General features: G+C 37.5%; 1 protein-coding gene across 10 annotated transcripts in view; it reads left to right on the top strand.

The window, feature by feature from the left end:
* The window catches only part of CRACR2A (calcium release activated channel regulator 2A), a 53850-nt gene that overhangs the window by 33655 nt on the left and 2130 nt on the right, over nucleotides 1–18065 (top strand). For 5 of the 10 annotated variants that reach the window (XM_013199942.3, XM_013199940.3, XM_013199945.3 and 2 more), the window contains 6 exons: nucleotides 332–656; nucleotides 5107–5239; nucleotides 7629–7710; nucleotides 8775–8889; nucleotides 10528–10629; nucleotides 15627–15703. In XM_013199942.3, the coding sequence (XP_013055396.3) occupies nucleotides 332–656; nucleotides 5107–5239; nucleotides 7629–7710; nucleotides 8775–8889; nucleotides 10528–10629; nucleotides 15627–15703 (834 nt within the window). The other 5 variants (XM_013199948.3, XR_001214081.3, XM_013199947.3 and 2 more) reach the window with 5 other exon arrangements.

The following is an 18065-nucleotide window of genomic DNA, read 5'->3' as shown; positions in this document are numbered from 1 at the left end:
GTGTGTGTGAATGAGGAAATCGCAATAGAGAAATTTACTGTAGCTATTCCATGAGGTTAGAAATGAGGCTAAACTTATGTTTCTTATTCTGGTTCAGGTTTCCCCTGGAAGTTATTAGCTTTCCCCGTGATACTTGTACTTATTAAGCACACTATATACATGCACTTTGTGTGATGAACTGACTTTTCAGTAGATGCTAGACTGAAATAAGTATGCCTGCTGCGAGTAGTAACAACATGGGAAATTAAATTCAGTTATACTAGGAAAAAAACAATAGGAATCTAGGCCCGGTATATTTTTTGTAATCTACTTACTTTTTCTCTCTGTCTAGCTATTCATTTGAAGATGATGTTTTCAATAACTCATCAAAAAGAATGAATTCTGCTGGATTGAATGGATTTCCCTCTGTTGAGCCTGATGCTGGAGCCACTGGAGGAATGTCTAAAGCATCCCATCTCCAAAGAATAATATCAATTGAGGAAGATCACTTACCCCAGCTTCTTGATAAGTCGTTTGATAAGCAGCTGAGCAAACAGACAGAAGATGAGAGTACTTCTTTTGAGATGGAATTAGATAAGAAAAACACAGAACCATCAATGGAACACTCACCACCATCTTCTAGAGGGCAGCCAGCAGGGAAGGAAGCACTTTCAAATGTAAGGGAGCAAAGGACCTTGGAAAACATGAAATGAAATGATGTTGAAGGGGTTACCATAACATATTACTCCTAGAATCTAAAATTGTTTAGTTTTCTCTTTGTAAGTAAAGTCCAAAAGATTAGGCCATTGCATGAACAGGGAGATGGAAATGTACTGAGGATTAATTTTGAATGTGCAAAGAAGGGAACCTTGGCCTAAAGAAATGGTAACTGTAGGCAATATCTTTTTATGCCTGTAAAAGCAAAAGCCAGCAAACTAGTAACATATTTCTGGACAGATTTGTTGAGTATTAGAAAACAAATTATGAAGGACTGTTTAGGAAAAGTGAAGTTAAGCCTTCTAATTAATGACAGAAGAAATCCACCGAAGGGTAGCAGTTGTCCAAAAATGAAGCAACTGTCTTTTAGACATTTAAATAGAGAAGTTGCTCTTTTTTTTTTTTTTTTTTGGTCAAAAAGTGGTGTTTCTTATAATCTGATAATTTTCAGTCAGCTTTGGTAGCTGTTACATTACCAGAGAAATGATGAGATAAATATCCTTACTTTTTATTTATTATTTGAGAAGACTTTTAATTGGCAAATTGAAATCCAGATTTTTTCCAACTCTAGATTTTATGTGCATGTTAACAATGAATTTGCCATGCAATAACAATCTGTAAAACAATATGCTTGAAGGTACTTTTCTTTGTATTCTAAAACCCTGTTGCACTCCTATTGCTTCAGAGCTAGCTGTGCTTGTGATCTAAGTTTAGTATCATTGTTAAGTATTACTCATTGTTAGATTCTTGAAGCACATATTAAAAAGATTAAGGCATAGGAAAAATAGGTATGTTTGGTCATAATTATATAGTTCTTTTAGAAAAAGCAAGTGTATCTCAAAAACTATGATAGAATTATGCCATGGTTGCATAATAACTTCTAAGTGGTACATTTTAATAATAATAATAATAAAATAGGGCACAGAACAGGGCTCCAACCTTTGAAATGATTAATGCAACGCATACTTTTTGCTTGCTTTATGATTTATTTTGTATTGCATTTTCAAAGTATGGGATCATGGGACTTTGGTATAGCAAAAGCCAGGTAGATCATCAAGTCCAGCTAGAACAAACCTGTCATTTTGCTCTGTTTTAGCAGTCATGCCTTTTGAAAGCATGGGTATGAAATGGGCCTTCCCTCAGATCTTGTTTCTTTATTTAAAAAATAAAATAAAAATCCCACAAATGGATGAGAACAAGTAGGGGGGGAGAGAAAATAAGAAACCAGAAAATGTCTCCTGCCTGGTTGTTGAAAACATTTAATTTCAGTTTCTAAAGAAGCAATGTGAGGGTAAACAGGAAGGCTATTTCCAAAGATCGCTTAGAACTGGGCATTATAGCTTTGTTTCTATGAAATGTTAACACATTACACCAATACTTAATTTGATTGTGGGGTTTTTTTTTTGGCTGCTCTTTTAAAAAAAAATAGTTAAAAGAAAAACACATCAGGGTATTCCTTTCTGATAAACTCTTTTTCTGTATGGCACTGAAATATGTGCATGGTCCTCTTGTCCTGCTGACAAGGCTGAAAGAATCAATCCTGAAACATTGCTTGTCTCCAGATACAGTGGAAGAGGAAAGGCTGCCAGCAACTATTCAATTGACAACATTCCATTGCTTGGAGCAGTTTGCAGGCTGTGTGTCTGCATGTCACAACTTTTAGTCTAATTAATTTTTGTACAGGTTTGCATTTCCTAAATGATGGCTTTTGGGACCCACTACTCTTTGACAGTGGGATTTAGACATCAGAAGTGATCTTTCTACATCCAGTGCTAGCACACTGATTTCCTCTCCTGACAGAGTGAGTGGGCTGGGAGGAGCAGTATTACTTTTTTCAGGTTAGCTCTGTGTATAATTTTCATCTGGAGCTCAAGAAAACTTCAGAAAGGTAAATCCCCACTTGCTGCATCGTGACTTATGAGGTGTGAGTCTCGGGGACATATTTAAACTAGACTGGCTCCTTCCTTCTGCATCCAGTCCTTCTCTCCCCTCATGTCTTGCTGTTCAGGAGGATCTGCAGTTTAAAGTCCTGTAGGATATAGAAATACTTGTGCAGTGGTGGTGAGATGATTCCATAAAATTATTTTGTATGTAGTTTGCTCAGATATGAAGTCCAGTTCTTCTCTGTTTTGCACTAGGAAGAGGAAGGACCTGAGACGACCTTTATTTTTCAATTCATCGCCATCTGTTCTTGTAGTCTACATGGCTTTGTATTATTGCATTCCATGATCTCATTCTTTACTATACTGAACTCAGGCTCCTAGCTGCTGGCATTAAACTTCCTATTCACCAAACATTCACATTCACTTAGCTTATATTCCTTTATGATCTACTGCATCTTAAGGGAGAATAGAACCAATGTAAACTTTTTTTCTTCTTTCAAAAATGAACAAGTCCAATTCTATCCTATGGAAAGTGGTTTCTGAAAATGTCTAAGAACTTGCAGCAACAGCTCTTTTATTTTGGGAGATAACAGTCAGGTAGAGCATGTTTCTAATGGAAGACTGTGAAAAAGAAGCTACAGTTAGCATAAGCAGAAATGTGGAAGAATCATGATGGAAATTAAAATAAGACCTTCTGTCCAAAGCCTCTCTCTGAGATGCAATTCCTCTCCCTCTGCTCTTTCAATATGGAATATGAACCACTGTGTTTATATGTACTGTCTTCCACAATCGTATTAAATTGCACAAAGCCAGGTATGTTGCTTGATCTGGCTACACTTTATATGAAGGCCACTTGAAGACACAGCTAGGGAAGCTGTTTTCAGACTGCATTGTAATCTGAAGAAAATTTACATTCTATTGCTCTTCCATTTTCCCATCAGCACTTTGTTGAAGTAGACTATAATCTATCTCATCTCTTTGTACGCAGTGTTCAGGTCTTTGAATCTTAATGCTACTGAGGAGTGTATGACCACACAAGTGACCATACAACAGACAAGTTATTTCAGGTCATATAGTACATTTATTTAGTTATTGTTCTCAGAAGTACCGTGAAAAGGGTGCTAAGCTGATGGTTGTATGTTAACTTGTTCTATCTCCCAGAGCACAAAGACTTACAAGCTATGAATGTTTTTCAGCAGAGCTGAAAATGTGCTTTAAATAGCACATTTATATAGTGTATTACCAGCAGCCTACAGTTGCAGTGGAGTTTGGCATTTTAATATAAAAGAAGTGGATAAAGAATCTCTGTATAAATTTCCCAAAATTTACAGCAGTGAATTAATTTTTTCATATAAAGGAGGACAGCAGCTCTTTTTTTTTTTTTTTCCATGTATTGCTTCTGCTTCTTTTTTGTAAGGCTTCAGTATATTTGTAGAAGAAATTTGCAATGCAAGGCTTTCAATTGTCTTGTTTGAAAGGACTGTCAGGCAAGGAATCCAGTTCTGATGTGTTCTTCAAATCAGCAGACTCAGGGATTCTACATGTCAAATACCTGGCAGACCTCTCCTTTCCCCTTTTCTCCCAATCAAGCCAAAACCCAGAAGCACCCAAGGCCTTTCTCCTCTTTAGCAGCATTAAGAACATACTCATTATCTCCCTCCCATCTTTGCGCACATTAGGGCAAGAGGCCAGCTAGGGCACTCCCTGCAAACCAGTTGGTGTTACAGTTCTTTTTTAAGCAACTCCTGATCTATGTACAAAAAGAATGGACTTGAGAGTAATGACCTACTTGCCAGAGAACAACTAGTCACTGGATTCACTTAGCTTAGCCTGCAGTAAACAGCACATGGATAGGTAGAACAAATTGTTTTTCCTCCTGCTTAAAAAACTAAATGACAGAAACATAGCTGAATGTTAACAACCTGTTTAACTGGGCCTAGTTATCTTCCTGTCTATCTCTTTCCCCCCATGCCCCACCTGTAATTTTAAACAGATGTAGAAGTACAGTAATTCTGCAGAAGCTCTTGGCTCCATAATAGAGCAGGGAGAAGAGTCTGGTGGTAGATGACACATGCAGAAATTATGACTTTGCTTCTTTTATGTAGGTGAAGATATGCTGTTTCCTCTGTGTCATTGGTATAGGATGAAACTACTGAGCAGAGTTCTGTGAAGTTTATGGGTTTTGATTTGCAGGGGCAAACATAAATTATTTTGTTTTGGCTAATGTTGAGCCAATGTGATTTCATGCATTTTTCAATGCAGTTTCATGTCAAGGTCTATATTCACTATACCCCCAGATCTCGGTCCAAATCACTGTGCTTCAAGTGATCTGGAATAATGCATAGCAAACAACCAAAACCCTGAGTTATTTTAGGAAACAGAATATTGCTTTATAAGTTAAAGAGAACATGACAGGATAAAAATCTCTTCTTTTCCCATCCCAGTTAGCCTTTAAAACAAGGCAAACTGGAGACAACAGTATTTATAGTAAGAGCAGTTGAAGACTAATTTTTGCTCTTATTTGAAGGAGGAGGGAATAAAATCTGTCCCTGACCGCTTATTCAAGATAATTTTTGTCGGCAATTCAAGTGTCGGAAAGACTTCATTCTTAAGGCGATTTTGTGAAGATCGTTTTTTCCCAGGCACAGCTGCCACTATAGGTAAGTCTAAGAAACATTATTACTGTTCTTAGAGTAAAATAATAAATAAATACCATAAATACTATAAATAATAAAAATAATAAATATGTGAAATAAATAGTTATAAAAGTATTATATTACTGTTAAAGATCATCTAGTTCCAACCCCCTGGCTGTGGGCAAGGACACCTCCCACTAAATCAGGTTGCTCAAAGCCCTATCTAACCTGGCCTTAAACACTTCCAGGGATGGGGCATCCACAACTTCTCTTGGCAACCTGTTCCAGTGCCTCACCACCCTCACAGTAAAAGAATTTCTTCCTTATATCTAATCTAAACCTACCTTCTTTTAGTTTAAAGCTATTACTCCTCCTCCTATCACTACACCTGCTGACAAAGAGTACCTCTCCTGCTTTCCTGTAGGCGTACTTTTAGGCACTGCAAGGCCATTTTAAGGTCTCCCTGGAGCCTTCTCTTCTCCAGGCCAAACAGCCCCAACTCTCTCAGCCTGCCTTTGTAGGATAATCCTATTGACTTCAGCGAAGCTAGAATTTCATTGTAGATGTCATTGTTTTGAAACTGATATCCTGTCCTGTGGACTGCGGTGTACTGTACTATCCCACCTCCATATCCCATCTCTATCAATCCAAATAATATGACTTTCTTTTAAAGTGAAAGTAAAATATCTGAATTATCCTTAAAGATTTAGCATTATACAAAGCCCCAAAGACATATAGTAGACCAATATTTTCAAAGCTAAATGCTTACGTTGTACTTGTATTGCCTGAAGTTTTAAAACAAACTTTCAAAAGTCCAACACAGAATCAAGGTACAAAAACTAGTGGGTTTTGCAATGCAGCTGACTTACTGTAAATGAGCGGTTCATTATATTTAGCCTGTATTTATGCCTTACTTATCCTGTAGGATATAGAAAATGAAACTTTTTAGCAATAAAATATATTTAAATTAATGTATTTATCTTGCATTTGTGACAAGCTAAGAAAATTCAGGTGACCAGTTCCTGTAGTTCCCTTGACTTATGGGGCAGATAAAGGCATCTGAGTTTAAATTTCTATTGGTATGTTAAATGTCTAAGTTCACATTACTGTCAGTGAAGATCTAAGATGTTAGTATGGGGATTTTAACTCATTTTGACACTACAGAATATCACCCAAAAGGGTAATACTGATATGCTTTCCTAGACTCTGAGGTCTTACACCGTGTGCACTTGCCTGGACCTTTCAGAGAAAAAGCATAGGGATGTACCTGACATTTTCATCTTTTGGCTTGCCATACAGTGATCATGCAAATGCAATGACAAGCAAGTATAGCTTTGATTTAGTTTTCACATCAAGCAGTTTCACAGCTGTAGATTGTTATCTGGCTTTGAAAATACAGTTAAAAAGCAAACCACCTGGATAGAAGTTTGTTGTTGTTGTTGTTGTTTGTTCGTTTTTGTTTTTATGACATTTCTACAGAATAGTTCAAATTTCTTCCCTTGGGATACAAGCAATGAATATATCCTCCATCCATATTTCTTGATTACGCACTGAACAAACTCAGGCTTGGATGCTTCTTCATTAATGGCAGTGGTAAAGAATCCCATGGATATGGAAGATGAACACAAAGAAATTGTTGAACCTAGTGTGGTCCTTTTCAACCTGAATTATTCTATGATTCTGTGATACAGTACGGTGGGATACAATAGAGTGCACATTGTCATTAGGAGGAGGCAGTGACTGATTAAGATTATAGTTATTGTTATAAATATCGAGAAGGTACTTAGATCATCAGATGATGGAGGAACTGGTAGAAGATTCATTAAAACTTCAGATATTTTTATCTCACATCCATTTATCCACATTAAAATTAGGGGACAAAACCTAACTTAGTAAGTTCATCTCCTTCTCTATTCTGCGGAGAACCTCCTCTCTTCATATTCAGTCCATCTATCTTCAGCATTTAGCTTAAGTTCCACTGTCCCCTCAGTGTGGTACCTTGTGTTTTTCCACTAACTGTAAAAGATGTCTACATGGCTAGATGCAGACTAAATGATGAAATTTCAGACTACTGAAGTTATAAAGCATGAATTCCAGCTCAGACTGGAGTTGGAATAAAATAGCTCAGACTGCTTTGGACTATCAGGGGAACCTTTGACTCATGTACCCTGATTTGGAAAGTTACCTTATAGTTTTTATAAAATTAAATTACTCTGCTAACATTCAGTATTTTATTACTGAAGAAATTCCAGCAAATAAAAGCTCTTGCCTGATAGTTGTAGTTCATGGACGTAAGTTTTAATGTGATATTTATGTTGTTACCTTTCTGGAATTGTTGCTATTTCCTGGAATGTGTTCTCAAAGGTCATACTGAATATTTAAAGAGACAACTTATTGTGTATTTCTGTCACAGGTGTGGATTACAGTGTGAAAACCATCACAGTAGATAATACCCAGGTAGCACTACAACTCTGGGACACTGCTGGCCAGGAACGGTGAGAAACAGAATGTTTTGCTTCCTTGAAACATCTGTTTAAAGATCAGTAAGCATGGACATAATTCTGCTTTTCATGAAAGGATCAAATATAGAAATTATTCCTAACAAAGCCAGTGAATTCACAGTTTAGATCCTTCCCTGGCAACAATAATGTGCTAATTTGGTGCTGAGTTATCCATTCAAACACGGTCAGTCTGTAAAAGAAATTCTTACTATAGCTCTTGAAAGTGTAGTATGGTACGACTTCTTCAGGAGGAAGGCTGAATTTAAAATGTATCTGGAATTATTTCTATAGCAGAAATTGCCTAGATAGTTTAAATAAATATATATATATATATATATTTTTTTCTCACTCAAGTAATCCCTTTCTGGTTCAAGATCTCCAAGGTTTTGTAAATTTTCAGTGGTATCTCCTCATGCATTCTGTGGTTTTCTATTACTAAAAGCAAGGATGATGATAACGTTTTGAGTTTCCTACGGAAAATGTGGGAAAACAAACAAACAGAAATCTGTCTACTTTAAGGCAGAACACTTTGTGATAGAGAAATTTCTTCTCCATGCTTAAAATGAAAGAGGGTAAGGAAAGTTAAGATGTGTAGCTGATTATCCAGACTAACCCAGAATTGATTAAAGAAGGCAGAGGGTACTTTTCCAAGCTCCTTCTCTCCGAAATATTTTTTGCAAAGAACTTATTTGCTGTTGCAGTCATTTCTGGTAGTAGTAGCCTCTGTAAATCTTCTGCTGAATGTGAAAAGGGGGCTGATTGAGTCAGGAAGATAGTATTGCTTACTATAGTTCATGATATGCGTCACCTTTCAAATAGTATCTTCAGTGAAGAATGGTATCACAGCTCCTTGCTTCTCAAGTTTAAGGAATTTTAGAATTAATATGTAAACAAAATTGATGTCATTTTAACCCATATTAAGACTAAATGATTAGAAGAAACTGTATGGCAACATCCCCCTTTTGTGGTGGGTGGGGGTGAATTACCGTACAATTTTACTAACATTGTCACATTGCTACTTCTGCTGAAGAGATGTATAAACAGATTCATACTTGCAGGTACCGAAGTATTACCAAGCAGTTTTTCAGAAAAGCTGATGGTGTCATTGTAATGTATGATATTACAGCAAAAGACACATTCACAGCTGTCAAGCAGTGGCTGATAAGCATTGAGGTAACGTGACATAACATTAATTCTAAACTTTGGTGTCACTATTCTCTTCCTTCTTTCAGACAGGGAAGATTAGCAGGGCAAAGCACAGAGAAGTCTGTTTCTTGCACTGTAACAATTACATTTTTGTTAGTGATTTTGGTCTGTACAATTGCCAATAAAGCTGTTTTAGAAACTCTGTATATATAACAATAATCACAGTTCCAAGATTTTAAGGACTTAAAATGAGGGCTGGGGAAAGTCCAAAACGGACTCCTTTACTTTTTCATAAAGGTTATTTAGCTGATGATGCACATCACTAACACTAGGAGGTGCTTTGCTTCAATGATGATGGTCTGATCACTAACAGTTTAATAAACAAACTATAAACTTATAGTTTACAAACTTTATAGTTACTATATAAACCCATAGTTTATATAGTATCTACATTCAGTACTATAAAACTGGTTCTTAGTAGACAGTTCAGTTTCCTGGGGATCATCCTTTCAACTGCATGAGTAAAAATCATAGCCCATATGCCAGAGTGGCTTCTGTTAATTTTCTTTCTTTTCTCTCGGTATATTTCTGTGGCTCACAGAAAACATATGGAGAATGTGAGCAGCTGAATTTGCTTAGGGCCAAAGGAAAATAAAAATAAAACCTAGGCTGCTGCCATTAAGGACTGTGTTGCTAGAGAGAACAAAATGTGACTATCATTGTAAAGTGTTGCTTCTGAAAAAACAGGGAACAAATTGGCCTGCCAAGATCATTTAGACCTGTGTTCTAGTATAATGTACTGTTTTCTTTAAAAGCCAGTAGGTGCTTTTGCAAGTTAAGGACTTAATTTTTCAAATCTTTCCTAATGGGCATAGTTAATCCCCATTTGAGGAGCTCTACTGAGGTAAGAGTAGTAGCATGCATTTTGTAAGAGCTAGCCTTTGTTAATATCTGATCTTAACAAATCAATGGCTGTTATGGTTCAGTATGATAAAAGCTAGAGGAGCACTCCCATTTTTGATTAAGAAAAATTAAAGTTTATGGTCAAAATCTTAGTGTTTTTTTTTTCCTAGTTGTACTAGTTCACTCACCTTTACTGACTAATTTTGTTTTATACAAATTGGTGCTAAGTTGAAGACACACAGCCAAGTCCATTTCCTGCTGTGGCATTTGGACCACTATATGAATGTATTTGTTGTGGTAATTCTAATAATTTTCATTTTGAGTTTTAATTTGTGCCTATTCCAGGTATTTTTGTGCCTATTCTGTGTACCTCTGTACTATTTTCTGTAATTTATTTGGGGTAGCTGTACCCAGTTGTCATTAGTTTCCCATCCATGTAATTAGAAAAGCAGTGGCTATTAACAATGTCAAAGCCTGTGTAACATGATAGTTTTCTCTATCTCATTTTACTATAGAGACTGATAGGCTTCTATGATGGCCTGTTTTAAAAAATGCAAAATTGGTGCAATCTCTAGCAGTCTGTCTTATTTGTGCCTTTTATCTGAATCTAATTCCTGATATGTTTGTATGTAAAGCACCACGCTACTATGTGATGTCTTAAATTTTTTCTTGCACTGTGACATTTGTCTCTTCTTATGCTCTTGGTCTGCATTTTTTTTTAAAGGAAAATGCTTCATTTGATATTTATTCTTCAATCTGCAGGAGGGAACAGGGGAGAATGTACCTGTGCTTTTGCTGGGTAATAAAACTGATAATGAAAAGGAACGGGAGGTCCCTAATGGAATGGGAGAGCATCTTGCTAAGGTACTATACTTAGAAGTAAAGTCCTTACAAAACTTGAAGGTGAAGGCTTTTAAATGGAGTCTGAAGGTATCTAAATTCATACAAGCACAGATTATTTTTAATCAGACAGGTATTTTTAAGGATGAGGAACCTGATAATACTTGTCAATTTAGGTGTCAGTAATGTTAGTACTGATAATTATAGTAGTTATAAAATCATCTAGATGAAAAAACAAAAGGTGAGTGGTGCCAAAGATATTTAAGAATTCATTCCCTCTCCTCTCTCCTCTCCCCTCTCTTTTTTCTTTGTGCTTTCTTTTTCTCTATTTTTCCCCCTTCTATTTTTCTCTCTTTTTTTTTTCTCTCTTTCCTCTGTGGATTGATTCCTAACAGAAAGATAATCTGGGGACCTTTTCTCCCTCCTACCTCATGTAATACCACAGTAGACCATCTGTTATTCCCATGGATAGTAGGAGTAGAAAATGTGTTTACTTTTAGTATCTTTCCATCCAGTAGAGAGAGAAAATTAGTAGAGTTAACAGTCTGCATCTATGAGAGCACTGGTTTATCCATAGGCCACATGGATAGCATCGAGGGACTGCAAAGATACCTGTTTATAATTCCTGTATACTATGCCCATCAGTTTTTCTTTTGAATTTCTGTATACAATGCATGTAATTTGGATGCCAATGCCTCCAGAGTAGTCATTTATTTAGAAATAAGTCAGATCAGTGTTCATAAGAATTTAACTGAAGTGGTAGGAATATAGCTAAATTAAACAATCTGTTGGGTTTGGGTTTCATGTATGTACTTGTTTCTCCTTTGAAAACAGATTTACAGCTCTACTTGCTGGTGGTCAAGAGAGTTATTTAAAAAGTTCTGAAATGCAGTTGAATTGTTCTATAGGAAAGAATGCTGCCAGGCACCTCTGTGCAATTGACAGATTGAGAGCCAGATCTTTTTTTATCCCATGTTGATTATTCATACAGCCATTTACAAGCATACCTCTTAAGTTCACGCCCATTATTTTGTTTATATAGGAGAGCAATATCAGCCTTGAACTTAATTTATCAAATTTTCTTCCATTAAGAAAGCTCTTTTCTTCTCTTGTCAGCATAGAAATGCAGTTAATATTGAGACCTTGTAGGCTAGGAGGGATTCCAGAGTGTAACACGGAGTACTTCTGTGAAAAAACAAGTGACACATAAATGCTAAATGGACAGAGTAGGTGTCTTACATGTCATTTAACTCTCTTAAAATATTGCACAAGTGAAACTAAGATGAATCATTCCAACATACAGAATGCGCAGCCCACCAGGCCATTAATTGTAACGTGTTACGCAAGAAAATAGAATATTTTACTGGAGTAAAATAAAATAGTTTTCAATTGAAATATGGTTATAATCAAATGAGTGGATTTGAATGACTCATCTGAATGTTTGAATGTGCTGTTTGAGGGAACTAAGGCAAGGAATAATTAATGACAATTGATTAATTTAAAAGCAGCATAGACATAATTAAATTATAACAATGTGCTCACTGAGCTAATAATAACCACATATTTTAATGAAATATTAATTCTTGATAAATGGCAGTGTGATTCTTGTGAAACCACATATAAATATCTCTATTAGTGAATGCAATTAAGTTGTTTATTTTATGAATAATTCCATGAATTGCTCACAAATATTTGCCCAAAATACAGGGGGCTAGATGCTGAGCTGATACAAATATGCATAACCATATTATGTGAAAATGATCATGATATTACGTGAACCTGGTCATGCACGAAAAGAATCAGATGAGCTTGTCCACCCAGAAATGCATCAGTTTCCATGGACTTTTTCCAAGGTTTCACAGGGTGTGATCATTTTTACCTAACTTTTTCTGAAGTCAGAGTAATGTGTACTTTCAAAGGCCATTCCTGCCCAGCTGTTTTAGCTCAAGCTTTGCTTTAGTCCCAGATCTTACAAGTCAGCGTACTATAAATTCGGGCAGGATCCCAAGGGCTCCCATTACAATTTATGTCACAAACCTTCTTTGCAAGGCAGGTGTCACAGTTCATTACTAAAAGGAAGAATGGCATCGTGAAGGGGAGAACTGTCTATTCCTCATCATTTGAGAAGACTGGTAGGTGCAGCGTGATACCCCAGGAAAAGGAGAATAGAATGAGAATGGGGATTCTGGACAGTATCGTAGGGAACAATAAGGCTGTGATGAAGCTGATCTGTAGTTAGATGAATTAAAGATAGGTATCATGATGGTAAGGAGAAATAACTTTGCAGGGAAAAGACACAGACACAAAACAAAATGTTTACATGTAGTTCAAGACTGACCTGATGGAAAACACCTGAAACTCTCTTGATAGAGCTAATGCAAGTATAAAGAAAAATAGACAGAAAACGGCCAGTCTATTTGATTTTATTTATTTTTTTAATAGAAGATCCAGAATGAAATCTCCATTTAATAAATCTCTCTTTAGCTTGATTCACTGATCAAGAAAGAGTTCATATGAGGACAACAACAATACAGAGTGTGTTCAGATCATAATATGGATAATCCCAGAACAGCCAATCCTCTATTTGAGTGGATTGGTGTAATCATTGCTAATTATTCAAATAAAATGGCTTATGATACAGGCATTCAGGCAGCATGATTTTATTTTGGCCCCGCACAGTCTTCCTGAATTATCTTAAATGGGCCAATAAGTCCTTCTGTATCTCTATTCCGCAGCTATAAAACAATATGATAATGCCTTTGCCAGTCTTGTCTGTGCAGACTGTGTAAGCTTCATAGGATGAGGACTATTCTCAGAATCACGGAATGTTAGGGATTGGAAGGGAGCCTGAAAGGTCATCTAGTCCAATCCCCCTGCTGGAGCAGGAACACCTAAATCATGTCACACAGGAACGCGTCCTGTTGGGTTTTGAAAGTCTCCAGAGAAAGAGACTCCACAACCCCCCTGGGCAGCCAGATCCAGTGTTCTGTCACCCTCACTGTAAAAATTTTGTATGTTTTCATACAGTGTTTCCTTTATTAACCTGGCAGTACCATTGGTATACAAATATTGCTAATGAAGGGCATATTCTTCTTGGAAATATATTAATTTACAGCACAGAAATTTCCCAGCTCCCACTGATAATCATTCCTTTTCTTCCTTGTTCATTGGATATTTTCTGATTTATGTATAGCTCTTTAATTAATTGCCAGTGGTCTGCCAGGTTCAACGGCTAACTCCCTAGATGGAGATGGAAGACATTTCTGCAGTGGTTAATTATATGTCCTGCCTTTTGCTACATTCTGAGTGATGACACTTAGCATTTCCAGGCTGACTTCTCCTCCAGAGAAGGATCTGTTTGACAGACTGACAGAAATAGCCAATTAATATCTATTAAGTTTAAATTGTTATCTCTGAAAAAAATTGCTCTGCCACACAGCAGTTGTCAAAAACTCCATTCAGATTCATGCCAGCATAAGGTGTGTCATCACTGAGAGTTCTCCTCATGTGAAATCTGTTGTTTGCGGGGAAGAAAGATGTAGGAATAGCATCACTTTCTACATCATTGACTTAAATTAGTTAGATACTGACCACAGTGATTTTTCTATTTGAGTTCTTATCAGTTGAGCAGGAAAAAAAAAAAGGAAAGAAAGTTTACAGAAAAAAAAAAAGAGTGTAAATTTGATTTCAAGCTTCTGCTTGTGTTTCCAGTAAGAAATTTGAGCAGGTCAACATTCAGAACTAACATTTCTTCATTTCTCTCCTCTCCTGGTTTGTGCTTTTCTGACCACCCAGAAATGACTATAAGTGGTTAAACGCGCTTGTAGTCATTAGTTTGGTTTATGTGTCATAGGTTTGGTTCATGAGATTAAACCATATATATATTTACAACATATTGGAAACTGACATTTGGTAACACTGAATCCTTTTTTACACCTGCTAAAATAAGATACCATATTTATTGTTATGGAAATTACGCAAGTCAATCACCATAATAGCATTCAACTTAATGTTTCCACAATGTTAGAAAGCCAAAAAAAAAAAAAGTGCATAAAATATGCATACATGATTTTTGTTTCCTGAGCTACTGACTTACTACTTTGAATTTTAAGTCACTGTCATAAATAGCAAGAAGACGCACAGAAAAGTGGAAAGTGAATAGAAGGTGGAAATACAGATACATAAAAAGGGCATGTAATAATACCATTGAAGGTAGGTGAGCTTCAGAATAATATCTTGTGCAAGAAGTCAGATACCTGCTTTGAAGTGGATAATCTGTCATTCCCTCCCAAATCAGTTGCCATCACTGACTGCAGGTCAGGCTTTTGTGCAGATGACCTCTTGATTTTATTGTGATAAGTCTTCACCCGAAGCACGGATAATGTTGCTAGGGTTTGATCCTTTTATCCGCTGATCTTAATGGCAACGCTCCCCGAGCTGCAAAACCAAAAGTGCAGGCTGTCTGGGAAAGAAGGTGCAGAAAAATTTCACAAGTACAAAAAATGCAATAGAATTAATTAGTTGTTATTTTTTGCTGAGGTTTTTAGCTTGTCATTTGACTGCTGGAAAATATTAGTCTCAAACTGTTGAGTGCAGAAACGCTACTGATGAAGCTTTCTGAGATTAAAAAAATAAAATTGCTGGAGTTATTTTCACCTGCATTTTCAGGCACTCAGTGATGATTTAATTGCCTCATCATCACAAGGAAAAGTTTCAAAACTTCATTACCTTGCAATGTGTGTTTGCATTTCAGCTTTTGAGAGATCAGGTTCTTACAGTGAAGGATACAGTACAGAACAAATATCTGTTAAGAGACACATATAGTTGGAGGGGGGGCACACTTAGACTTGTTTTCTTTTGTTATTCTTTACTGTTAGATGTATAATAAAAATGATGTTTCTTTTTTTCTAAAATGATGTATTTTGGTTTATTTGAATATTTCAGTGTATTTGTGTGGCTTTTTTAAAGTGAGTGAGAAGTTGTGCAAAATTAATTGAAAGAGTCTTTCTCTTTGATCCTAGGACTACAATTTAATTTTCTATGAATGCAGTGCATATTCTGGGCACAATACCAAAAAGTCTGTGCTTCACTTAGCTAGGTAAGAAGAAAATACAATCTAGGAATTCTAAACATGCCTGACTGTTCCTTGTCACTGAGTGAATTTTCTTTGCTAAATTAGTTTGATAGGAACTTATGGTGATGAATTCTTTGTTCCTTTTAAATTGTTCTGTAGCCTGACCCTGTTGTGTTCCAACTGAGCAGTCACTCAGGTTCACACAGATTTTCATGTAAACTAATGAGGCTTTACATGGACCCAGAAACACCTGAGGTGATGCTAGGAAAACTGAGGGTCTTGGGTGTTGTGATAGCTCTTGCAGGAAGTTCTTGGAGGTTTGGAGAAATGAAAGCTGCTGAGTCCCTGAAGCAGAGCACTGGATGTACTTTTTTCTTTCCTCTGCTCATTGCAGTTGTCTGCCTCAGGGCTTGAAGAGATTGAGAGGTGGATTTTTGAAGTTATATTGTCCCACTCTACTTTGTGTTGGTGCAGCCTCACCTCGAGCACTGTATGCAGTTTTAAGCACCACAATATAAGAAGGATGTAAAACTATTAGAGTTTTATGTCTAGGGTAACAAATATGGTGAATGGTCTAAAGGGGAAAGATGTAAAAGAAGCAGCTGTGGTAACTTGGTTTGTTCGTCTTAGAGAAGAGAAAGTTGAAGGCTCACCTCACTGCAGTATTACAATGTCCTTACAAGGGGGAGCTGAGAGGGAAGACACTGATCTCTTCTCTCTGGTGACCAGTGATATGACTCAGGAAATAGCATAGTCAGGGGAAGTTCAGATTGGATATTAGGAAGAGGCTCCTCATTGAGAGGGTGGTCAGGCACTGGAACAAATTCCCTGGCAAAGTGATTATGGCACCATACCTACTGGAGTTCGAGAAGTTGCCTTACAAGTCTGGTGGCCTTCTACAATGGGGTTAAAGCATCGGTGGATAAGGAAAGAGCAACTGACATCATCTGCCTGGACTTGTGCAAAGCATTTGATACTGTCCCCCATGATATCCTTGTCTCTAAACTGGAGAGGCATGGATTTGACAGATGGACCACTTGGTGGATTAGGAATTGGCTGGATAGTCACGTTCAAAAAGAGTTGCGGTCAACGGCTCAATGTCCCTGTGGAGATTAGTAACAAGTGGAATTTCTAAGGGGTCAGTCTTGGGACTGGCACTATTTAACTTCTACGTTGGTGGCATGGACAGTGGGATTGAGTGCACCCTCAGCAAGTTTGCTGATGACATTAAGCTGCGTGGTGCAGTCGACATACTGGAGAGAAGGGATGCCAACCAGAGGGACCTTGACAGGCTTGAGAGGTGGGCTTGTACAAACCTTGTGAAGTTCAACAAGGCAAAGTACAAGGTCCTGCATCTGAGCTGGAGCAATCATAGAATCATTAAGGTTGGAAGAGACCTTCAAGATCATCTGATCCAACCATTACCCTACTACCAATGTCACCCAGTAAACCATGTCCCTAAGCACCAGGTCCAACCTCTCCTTAAACACCCCCAGGGATGGTGATGCCACCACTTCCCTGGGCAACCCGTTCCAATGCCTGACTATTCTTTCTGAGAAGAAATGTCTCCTAATTTCCAACCTAAGCCTCCTCTGGTGCAACTTGAGGCCGTTCTCTCTAGTCCTGTCACTGGTTATCTGCAAGAAGAGGCTGACACCCAGCGCCCCACAACTTCCTTTCAGGTAGTATATTCTTTCTAATACTACTCACTATTTTTCCTTCCATATTTTTCCAAATAGCTCATTGGATTATTTTTGCAGATACTGTATTATAATATACAGCGTCTTCTAGATCCCCTTTATTCCCTTTTAAAGATAGCCATTATTTTCACCTCTGCAACCTTACACTTTACAAGTTCTCTGAGATCATAGAATAATAGAATGTCCTGAGTTGGAAGGGACCGATAAGGATCTTTGAGTCCAGCTCCTGGCACCACACAGGTCTACCCAAAAATTCAGACCATGTGACTAAGAGCACAGTTGAAACGCTTCTTAAACTCCAACAGGCTTGGTGCAGTGACTATTTCTCTGGGGAGCCTGTTCCAGTGTGCAACAACCCTCTCAGTGAAGAACCTCTTCCTGATATCCAGCCTAAACCTCCCCTGCCTCAGCTTGACACTATTCCCTCGGGTCCTATTGCTGGTCACTAAAGAGAACAGATTGGCGCCTTCCCCTCCACTCCCCCTCGTGAGGAAGCTGTAGAGCGCGATGAAGTCTTCCCTCAGCCTCCTCTTTTCCAGGCTGAACAGGCCAAGTGACTTCAGCCTCTCCTCATATGTCTTCCCCTCTAGGCGCATCACCACCATTGTAGCCAATTTTTGGACACTCTCCAACAGTTTAATGTCCTTTTTGTACTGTGGTGCCCAGAACTGCACACAGTACTTGAG

This window comes from Anser cygnoides, chromosome 1, assembly GCF_040182565.1.
Source record: "Anser cygnoides isolate HZ-2024a breed goose chromosome 1, Taihu_goose_T2T_genome, whole genome shotgun sequence".
Lineage (NCBI taxonomy): Eukaryota > Metazoa > Chordata > Aves > Anseriformes > Anatidae > Anser > Anser cygnoides.
The sequence above is the reverse complement of the archived record's forward strand: the minus strand, read 5'-3'. Positions and strand labels throughout refer to the sequence as shown.